Source organism: Condylostylus longicornis, unplaced genomic scaffold (assembly GCF_029603195.1).
Source record: "Condylostylus longicornis isolate FDR11 unplaced genomic scaffold, ASM2960319v2 ptg000009l, whole genome shotgun sequence".
NCBI classification, from domain to species: Eukaryota; Metazoa; Arthropoda; class Insecta; order Diptera; family Dolichopodidae; genus Condylostylus; species Condylostylus longicornis.
This window is the reverse complement of record NW_026577978.1, coordinates 670,317-681,897: the sequence shown is the minus strand read 5'-3', so window position 1 is coordinate 681,897 and position 11,581 is coordinate 670,317. Positions and strand designations below refer to the sequence as shown.

Here is an 11,581-nt window from a genome sequence, read left to right as displayed (position 1 = left end):
TAGACAAAAACGTACACTTATGTCTATATCACAGACCATTATTTCTTAACGTTACAAACGGTAAAACAAATTTATTATACCCTTTCAATATACGTTCGTATAAGTATAAGAAACGAGTATCTTTTATGAGTATTCTTTTACTTTGATTTAATTAAAAAAAATATTGTTTTAAATTCTTTTAATTTTATTTTTACAAAACTTTATTTCAACCCTTTAATTAAAATATCTCTCCTTCAATTATATTAATTTTAATGAATATTTTCTAAGTGAGTGATTTAAAATATAAATAAGGCAACAATGGCTGTAGACATAGAATGGCAAATTATTTTATATGCTTTATTATATATAAAGTTATATACGGGTAATGTAAGCTTCAAATAATTTTTAAAAAATTTATTGAGTAATATTATAAAAATAATTAATTTAATTAGTCTCATATTTAAACGGTCTCTTCCAGAAATTTTTAATATGAATGAAGTTAATAATGTTTCAATTTGAAAGCAATTTACATAAGGATCAAAAATTAAAATCAATTTTTTCTGGAAAAAAAAAGAAGGAAACCATTTTATGTTACTGTCAGCGGATCGCAATTTAAGAGTTTTCTTGCAATATTTTCCATCAATATTAATCCTGATTCAAATAAAGCAGTCACACCACCAATATGGCAACACCAATATACTCCTTATGTTACTCTCTTAACACAACTGAATGTTATTGCCGCGTTAATTTTTCTTATACCTTTAATATTCTTCAATATTTTCTCGTCTCACTTTCATAAACTCTTGATTTCTTTCTTTGTTCGTTGTTATTAAACTAAAGATTGTTACTACTTTACTCATCTTTGCACATTATATTATATTATTAATCAAAAAGTATACATATATTTTCGGATTTCAACTTTTTTTATTAAAAAAAAAAATAAAGTTGAAAATTTCGCAATTAAATATAAAGAAAATTTTTACGAAAATAACAGGAGTATTCATATACATACACATATACAAACAGATGCAATTGCTAAGTTCAAAGACCGATATGAGATATGAATTAAAAATTCAGAAGAAACGTGAAAATTTTTTGTAAGATAAATGTGTAATATGCATATACATATATGTATATTATAATATAAGAAGCAGTTACTTCTAAAGTTGCTAAAAATAAAGTTTTTAATTAAAAACTTTTATCGAAAAAATCTTAAAATTCTGCAAAAATAAAATCGATAAAGCTTAACAAATTGTGTTCGGTTTTTTTTTGTCTCGCTCCCAAACAAGATTTTCTTATATTAAGTTCTCAAATAATTGAATACACGCATATGCATTCACCATTTTATTATTTTAGTATTTGTTATTTAAATTCTAAGATAAAATGTTTCTTTATTTATACAGTATTGTAATTAACCCGTTCATTAGTATAAAAATTTATGCTTTATGATCACTCCAAATATCACGTTACTACATAGCAGATTTAGTTGTAAAATCCTGAATGCTGCAGTATATTGCTGGAGTGTTATTAATAGTCTATAAATTTATATTATAAAGGGATATTTATTCGGTTCAAATAAATGGCGTCTTGATTCCGTCAGCAAACACGGCGAAGTATTTAGGAATGACGTTGGACGTAAAGAAAAACATAAAGCACATAAAGGAGCACATAAAGAAAAAGAGATCTCAACTAGAGGAGGAATACAGAAGGTTTAAATGGCTTTTGGGGAGGCGTTCTAAATTGACAATATACAACAAAGTTTTGATATATAATCAAATATTTAAGCCTGTCTAGGCTTACGGTATTCAGTTATGGGGCTGCGCTGCGCAGACTCATATCCAATCTATACAAAGATTTCAAAATAGAGTATTACGGGACATTGTAAACGCCCCTTGGTATGTCCGTAATGCCGATATACACAGGAATCTCACGATCCTAAGTGTCACAGACGAAATTAAAAAGCAAGCATCCAATCATAAAATGCGTTTATCCAATCATGTCAACATCGAGGCGGCTCGATTGGTTGACAATCAAAACTTTGTTAGGAGACTTAAACGTACGAGACCTCTCGAGTTAGTTTAAGGCTTTTTATCTGGAACAATGAGTACTTAGAACGCTATTGTGCCATATCAAAGGCTTGTAAATAATCAAAAAAGTTAGAGCAAAATTAATGGTTAGCCGTTTCCGACTACTATTATAGTTTATTTTGAGGAGGGTGTAGATTGAAACTGAAATCAGTTATTTCATCCTTAAATAATCATTTTATGTACACCTTTATATCTGATACCACAACTGAATTTTACTCTGTAATGACTACAAAATTTTAAAGATTTTTTCATCTTAAATAAATTATCAAAAGATAAAAATTAAATCAGACCAACAAAATGATATTGTTTTAACAAAATATATTAATTTTATTTTCCTAATCAATATTCCTTACAGGATAATGATTATTTATCTTTATTTTTCTCTTTCTCTTTTCAATTTTTCATTCATCAATTCCATTTTGTTGTGGATGTTTAAATGAACGCAGTTCATTCGGAAAAAATTAAAATGTTGGACATAACAAGAGATAAACCAGTCAAAGTAGCAGTTAGAGTAGCAGTTCCAGTCAGAGATCATCCCAAAGTAAGTATAGTAAAACAAAATTTATTTTTATATTAAAATTCATTCATTCACATCAAATAAATAAAAGGAATGGTAAAATTGAAAAGAAAAATCCAAATAAATTAGAAAAGTAAAATAATTTTTTTTTTTCCACCATTCATTTTGCAAACATCAATTAATTTTTTTTTTATTGCAATTTACAAAATGCGTAGGTAATTTTGTTTCAAATTAAAAGTTTTTTTAAAGGTTAATAATACTTGTGACATTTATCACGTAATTAGAAAACAAAAACCAAAAAAAAAAAGGAAAAATAAATTAAAATTACAAAAAGTTTAAAAAATTTTCTAAAAACACTTCACATTCATTTAGGCACTGTATATGATATCTGTATAACAATGATAATGTTAAATATAAAAGTTTATTGTTTGTATATAAAAAACATAAAAATAGTTAATAATAATTAATGTTAATTACAATTTGATAAGACAAAAAAGTTTGTATGAGATCCTTGTGGCACAAATCAGGCATTTTACTAAAAATTTTAAAGAATTTCACGTAATATGAAAATTCGAGACATGACAAATTGACATTATATATGTAGAATATACTTAGTTAAATTTTTCTATTATCAAGAATAAAATTTTCTGTTAGTAATTTTTAATTAGAAAACTTTAAAACTACCTACATTTCTGTAAAAATTTTTCAATCCTCCCACTCTTTATTTTGTTGTTGCTTAATTTTTTTAACGAAATTATTATCGAATAAAAATTATGTGAAAAGTTTAAGTAGAATAAATAGATATAGACAATTTATAGCATGAAGATTAAAAGTAGACTAAGAATATAAAATTGTTATTAATTAACTATGTTTTACGAATTTAAGGATCATTAAAAAATAGTCAGTTTTAGTGTTATATATTTATGATATACGCAGCATTATTCTATTATTACATATGTTTGAAAATAGCTTAATAATTTTTTAAGAAATAATCGAGCTCCTAGAAATGTTCAGATTTAACAGCAACTGTTTTAAAACTAAGTAAATTATTTGCAAATTAAAAAAATCAAAAAATACGATAAATTATGGCAGTTTAGCCTACAACTCATTTGCATGGAGTACTTGTTATTTGTATTCTTTACAAATATCACATCAATACTTTGGTAAAAATTGATATGGACTGTAGTTAATTTAGTTTGGAAAGTTGTAACATTGTGGTAGGTAAGATAAGGTCAGGTTAACGTGACACATAGGCGACTGTCTACCCTTCGGTGGACCGCGTAATTTTAGTTACTTCAAAGTTATGTTAAATATGTAAGCCAAAACATAATATTCTTCTGTACAATAATTTTTAATTACTGGTTCAGGTCCTCACATTTCAGGAACAAAAAAAAAATAATTATTACGAATAATTTTTATTTTATCATTGATTAAAATTATTCTCGTTTATGTCTCCATGACACATCAAGAATTCCTTTTTAATTTTTAATTCCTTTACCGTACGGTTTTTAGTCTTTTGGAATACCTAGGGTTTTAGTTTTATCAATATTATATTCTTCTTTCAATTGTTTTCTTTCTTAATCCTTACACATCAATACATTACTAGATTCGTAATTGTCAACTATTTCATTTAATTCTTCATTATGTTTCTACAAGGATTAAAGTTATCTAAAATTATTCTATAAATTTTTCGACATCTTTTTATTTTTAGAAGAGTTTTTCATTCAAATGTTACCTTAATATTTTTAAAATGTCTTTCTTAAGAATCAAAGGAAATTTTCCCCTAAAAATATGCAATATTTTATGATTATTTACTTACAAATTGTAATCTTTCAATTCTACATATATACACATGTGCTTAATTGTGCTCTATCATTTTAGTAACTTTAATTTGAATTTTATCGAAACATTGGTTCGAACAGTGGAAATTCAGTTTTAGTAATTAAATAACTTCATAATCTATAAAAGCCACGAGTTTCATATGTATTTTTTACAAGAAATTTATGTAGTCAGTTAAATATTTATCAAATACATGCATTTATCAAAATTGCAAAATTTTCTTAAAAATACATGAAGAAATTTCCATTAAGATAAATACTTAAAAATACAGTTGCATGAAGAAATTTCCATTAAGATAAATTAGTAGTGTAATAAGCACATTCTTATTAATTCGCAACTATGATGTTGTATTAGTAAAATTCATAACAACAATCTTACTTCATCAATGGACGCCATAAGAAGCAAATTATTTTTTCAAATTATTCATTTAGTTCAGTTTATTGAAAAACTAATTTCTAACAATAACAATTTATGTAGACAAATTTAAACTCCAATAATAATTTTTTATAACAAAATTTCTAAATTTTAAAAGTTTTAAATTTGTCGAAGAATATTTTCAAGTAAAGATTTACAATACTATAAGTATATAATAGAAAAGTTTTAATTCAAGAAATTGTTATATAGGCAAACACTTAAAACTAAATGAATTGCAAAATTTTTAGATTAAAAGACTAAAACCCACACAGATTATATTATTTTAAAATAATAACTTTAAAACAAAAAAAAACTTTTTTTTTTAAATAAAAACTTTTCGATTTCAATTAAAAATCAAAAGTAATTAAAATATGCTTTCATATGCAAACTATTCATCTATGATAAAATACAAAAGATATCCTTATTTTCTAATTCTTTTTTTCTCTTACACACCATATTTTTATTATCTATTTCATTACCATCTCATATAATATGCTTGAACTATTAAAAGTTATAATAACAAAAGTAATTAGAGTGTTATACATGCATACTCGTATAATATTGCATGTACAATATATATTGTATATAAGTTAGCACAAGTTAAATTATCAGTTTGAAGTTCGTGATTTGGTAAAAAATTTTTTAAAGTACACCAATTATTAATATATTATGTATGTATATGTATATTTGCATAGCTGAAGATACAATATGCGAGTATGTTAATGGTACCATGTATTAAAAGATAACTTTACTTAATGTTTAAGCTTCATTACAAGAAAATTACTTAAGTGATAATATCCTAATAGAAACATTTAATATCCTTTGAAAATTAATGTGTTTATATTTGTCTTGAAGAGAATTTGCATATTTATATCCTATGCTCTATGTACTGTTATGGTATGAGAATGCTAGTGGTTTTATTTGCACATACAAATTCACATTATCTATTTCATTATAATAATGTGAAAAATATAAATTGTAAATTACATGTTACGGGAACACCTTGCTTACGCGCTTGTTGAAAATAATAAATTTGAAGAATATATAAGTTGGAATAGTATAATGGAACGATAAGTTGTAACAGGTTTATAATAATCGGAACAAGAAGCTATTTAAATGTGCTATAGTAATAGGGAAATTAATCAACATGAAAATATGGTCACAATGGAGACTACATTCCGTTCCGTCATAGGACATTTTCTTGACGTTTTATTTTTTTGATATTTTATACGTTTTGTCTGAAACTATTTGGCCTTTATTCAAAATAAATTTTACTTGGAAAATATTTTAACAAAAATAATTTCAAAATTTTTTATTTGAGCTTATTTAGGAAATATTATAGCAAAGTCAGATTGTTTAAGGCAAATCTTCAACTCAAATTTCCATTTTGGAAGTATTTGGGAGATTAGTAATCTTTTTAAAATTACATTCACAAAACTGTTCAACATGCATTCATGTACATGATCCAATCAATTTTTTGATACATAACACCAAAATTCATAATTTTCTATGCTCAAATGTTCCGGAAAATATCAACAAATTCATTATATCTACTACTTTTATACGTTTACCGATTCAAATTCATAAGTTACAGCAGCTTCAATTCAAAATGTTTATTACAGTTTGATAAATGTTCAAAAATTATAGATAATTAAGCGTATTCGATAAAAGTTTCTATGATCTAAACCCAATTTCCCATTCGTTCTCTATAATTTATTACTTTTTATTGAATTTCCTCCTATATTAACCGTTATTAATTCGTATACATAGAATACTAAAATTATAAGAATTTTATAAAAATAATGAATAAGAAAATTATTTTCTATTTTAAAAATAAATAGCCAAAAATATCTCAAATCTAAAATAATAGCAATTATATTTCATTTTATATTTGAATTATTCAAAATTTTCTGATTGAATGAATCTTTTCAAATAAAATATACAATTTTGAATATATTTTGAATATAAAATAATTATGAAAGAAAACAATATAAAATTTTTTTTCGTATAATATATAAAGCAAATATTTATCTGTTTTATAATAAAATTTTGATTATTAAATTAAATTTAATTAAAAATAATTTATTTATTTTTGAAAACTATTGATGACTGAATTTTCATTTTCCATGTAGCTTTATTGTATTGTTTCTATATAATATTATGATTAAGTTAATTTTAAATTAATAAATAATTTCAAAAATTTTCAACCGAAAATCATAATCAATAAACAATAATGTTCTAATTGTACAAAATTAATAAAACAATATGAAAATTAAATTCGATGTTTATAGTTCACTGTTAAAAATTTAAATATAAAATTAGTAATTTTTTCAGTAGATCAAAATAATAATGAATTTTTATATAGTTTTGTAAAATTATTAAAATATACACTTGTTAAAAATAATGGATATAAAAAAACATTATTCAATCAATCAAACAATATCGGAAATCGATTTTAAAATCGCTTGAAAAGTGATTTTTCAAATTTCTGCACTCTTCAAGACAGAAAGATAAAATACATAGATATATACATAGATCGTTACTATAAACTTATTTTCATAGAAGAAAATTTTTATCTATTTCCCCGCCCTTCCAAAAATTATAGCCTCATAAACCCTTAAAAATGCCAATTTTTAAGGGTTTATGGGGCTATAAAAAACACACATATTTTAAATTCTGCAATAGCAGAAAAGTAATGACTTGCTCCTCCTACCAGGTAATACAATATTTGAACTTAAAAAAAAAAACAAACTTGCCGTCAAAGTTTACCGTTTTCGTCTAGACGGCAGATTTTAGAAGTGCAAAATTTTAACAACTTTTAGACCCTAATAAATAGTTAATTTCATTAGAAAAAAATATTTTTCCTCGTCCAACCCCTCTCAAGTTATAGCCTCACGAAATTTGTAATCTGTAAGCCTTTCCAAATTTCTATAAATACAGATAGCTAACTGGAACAAAAAATATAATTATTTTTCTTTAAATGACGTAATTTACTCTTCAATTCATCCTAAACCTATGCAATTTTTGAAAGATTTTCTTATATGTATGAAAATTATTTTAAAAGTGCAGTACATTGCCTGTCTTTAAAAGCAGTATTTTCATCTGTTGACTTGACCCATTTTTTATTTCATTCTTTATTTCTTATCTTTATTGAATATTATGAACAATATTTTGTTATACAACAATGAAATGGCATTTCCATTTAAATTGTATCTTCATAACATTCGTTTTCTTGTTTTATACAGGCGTGCTTTATATTATTATAATATTGTTATTGAAGCTTATAAAATCCCCCCTTAAGGCGGTTTTTAAGGAGGTATCTTCCGACTAAAACATTCGTCTTACAACCAACATAGTCAGGTCGAAATTAAGTCACAAAATTCATATAAATTTTGTTACACTTATTTATTTCTTCAATTTGTTATACTTATGGAAATTAAATGCGAATTTTTCTATTTATCTTACCCAAATATTCAAAATTAACTAGTTTAGTAGAAAAAATGTTATTTACGAAAAGCGTACGACAGTTTACACATAAATTTTTAACAGTGTATATAATTTATTATATGTAGTTTTATTTGTATTATAAGTACAATTTATGCAATATGTTGTTTTAATAGAATACAAGATAATCTTTCAATTATTATATTTCCAAAATGTCATCATATTTAAAATAATATTTAACATTTTATACTTATACAAATACGCATAATATTTATAATGTTGGTTTTAATATTTTCAGCGAAATTCTATTCATTTATTTAAGAAATAATATTTTTTTTACTATAGATATTTAATTTAAATTCTATATATAGCTATAGAATGTTATTATAAATCATATTTTATTGTAATATATTTAAGCTTATAAATATGATTAAGAGTGTCGAGTACAATATTTGCAAAAAAAAAAAATCATCAACTCATTCTTTATATAAATTTAAATTTCAATTTCCTTTAAAAATACACAAAATCATCATTTTTAAGTGGTATAAATTATGCATTATTGTATTGTATGAATAATACACACACACCTACACATTTAATATTGTCATAAATTTTATAACTTAAAATAATATTTTAAAAGTGGTCAAAAAAAAATGTTTTTTTTTTTTTTTTTTAACTAAAATGATTATTAACTAAATACTGAGAGAAATCATTTATTTTTATTTTTTTTTGTATTTGTTGGTGTCACATATCACTAAATGAATATTTATTTTTGTAAGTTGACAGCTTCATTTTACAAAATAACTATTTTATGTGTGTATAGGTATATGTATTTTAAAATAACAATAATTTGATATACATATTATGTATATTGATATATTACAGTATATATATGTAATAAATATATGAGTGAATAAAAATAGTGAAGAATAACTGTAACCCATTAATAATGTCGCCAAAGAAAATTTTGAGTTATGACATGTTTTTTTTTTTTAGATGCATACATATACATATATACATGCATGTATTTGTTAAATTTATGGTGACTATTCGAAAACTATTTTGCACATTATGAATATATGACTATAAGTCTATCTTAACAGATGATGTAATTTCCATATATGTATGCACTTACTACCTACATACATTTTGAATAAAAATTTTTGAGTCATTTTTTATGATAGATACTGGGGGGTTCGAGTAAAAGAGATTTGACTGTACATATTTTAAAAATTTAACATTTTAAATTGTTGTTTTGCACTTGTAAGCTTTATGAAATCTGATATTTTAAAAATTTTTAAATAAAATTTTTGTCAAAAATTTTCCCAAAAATTATACAAAGTCGAATTTCTATTCATTTTATGAAAAATTAAAATCTATTTTTATGAGTAAAATTTTAAATTGTATCACTACTATCCAAAAAAATTATAAATTTATAAAAAATGTAAAAATTTACTTTATAAAATAAAATTCTATGCAAATAATAAGTATGTAAAAAATTCCATGATAAGTTTTGACCTCATAAGTAAGGGAAAAACTGCCTATGAATTACTGAGTACAAGAACTAGTACGTATTACCAATACCATATCCAAATTCTACATTCATACCAAAATGCACAATTTGTGAAAATTTCAAAGACATAAAAAATATTAAAAATACGATTATTAAAAAAATTAAAAAACAAAAATTTACGTTTAAAAAATTTATACAAAGACTGTAATATTATTATTTGAATATCAATACATGAGTTATAAATGTTAGGATAACGTAATGTTCAACTAAACACCTATTAGAATCACTCGCTCTCTCTCACATAACGAATTATTTCGAATTTCATTTCAAAGTTTCCCTCTAGATTTCTAGATAAAAATTCTCTATAAAAAGTCTTATTATTCTCTGGATTAATTGCGACTAAGAAGAATACCAGTGTCACTTACTAATTTTTTATTTAATAAAATTTCATAGTAATAAAAATACATAATTATTTTCAATTAAAATTCATTTATAAACAAAATACTAAATAATTTTTTTTTCTTTTTACTTAATTTTATTAGTTTAATTTTGTTGGAAAACTCTTAGGTCCTAAAGGAAATTCAATGAAACGTTTACAGGAAGATACAATGTGTAAAATGGCTGTATTGGGTCGCGGTTCAATGAAAGATCGAAAAAAAGAAGAAGAATTACGAGCAAGTGGTGATCCACGTTATGCACATTTAGCTGAAGATTTACATATAGAAATATCAACATTTGCAGCACCAGCTGAAGCACATGCTAGAATAGCATATGCATTAGCTGAAGTTAGACGATTTTTAGTACCGGTAAGTCAAAAATTTAAATAAAAATATCAGGCAAATTTTTATTAAAAATTTTATTAAGTTTTACAATTCGCCTTCTTATATTTTATATTTAATTTCCTTGATTATTATTTTGGATAACAAACATAAAAACAAGAAAAAAAAATTATGCACCCATAAACAAGATTACTTTTTTCTTTTCTTCAACAAAAAAAAAAAAAATCCCAAAACTATAAAAATTGATTTTAAATGACAGAATCCTTAATTTTTTTTTCCATACCTACCAAAAAATTGTATCCATTTTTTATAACTTTTATTTTATTTTCTTTTAATGGAAAAACTTTTATAAATTCCAATTTTATTTTATTTTGAATATATTTTGATATATGATCTACATTCCATTCTCAAAAATGAAGATATTTCAAAAAATACTTTAAGTCCTGAGTCCTGAGTTCATTTTCATATTTACACAATGACACAACCATAATATATAAGATTTTTAAGTTCATAAAATGTCGTAATATTATTTTTTTTAAAGTATTTTATGACATAAAAAGGATAATATTTTTTTTTGCAATTTTATGTGTACTATTTTTTGAGAAAAATTTTTTAAAAATTAAAAACTATAAAATAAATACATATAAGGTTTTTACATAAATTTGCAATAAAAATAAAATAATAAAAAAAAATTTGGAAACTGAAATTGGTGATGAGAAATAAATTTTAAATTTAAATTTTTGTGACTAAACTTTTTGTTATTCAAATTTATTGTAGTACAACCGCAATTAAATTGATTATTCTGTTAATTCGACCTGAAAATTTAACATTGTTCTCTATATATTCATTAAAATTATTGGACCAAATACATAAATTACTTCAATTACTGAAATTCATTACAGTTTTTCACTCTTATGATGCGATACGAAAAGAGTAAAATTTGTAGAGTAAATTAAAATTAAACTATTCCAAACTATTCCAAATATATTTTATTGAATTTCTTCTTTCA

The 11,581-nt window shown here is 23.3% G+C and overlaps 1 protein-coding gene across 3 annotated transcripts in view; it reads left to right on the top strand.

The window, feature by feature from the left end:
• Positions 1–2,516: 2,516 nt before the first annotated feature.
• Positions 2,517–11,581, top strand: part of LOC129618589 (RNA-binding protein asd-2) — a 48,552-nt gene continuing 39,487 nt past the window's right edge. For all 3 annotated transcript variants that reach the window (XM_055533428.1, XM_055533425.1, XM_055533426.1), the window contains exons 1-2: positions 2,517–2,607; positions 10,336–10,599. In XM_055533428.1, coding sequence (XP_055389403.1) covers positions 2,533–2,607; positions 10,336–10,599 — 339 coding nt within the window. In that variant the 5' untranslated portion in view covers positions 2,517–2,532. The remainder of the gene's footprint in view (positions 2,608–10,335; positions 10,600–11,581) is intronic.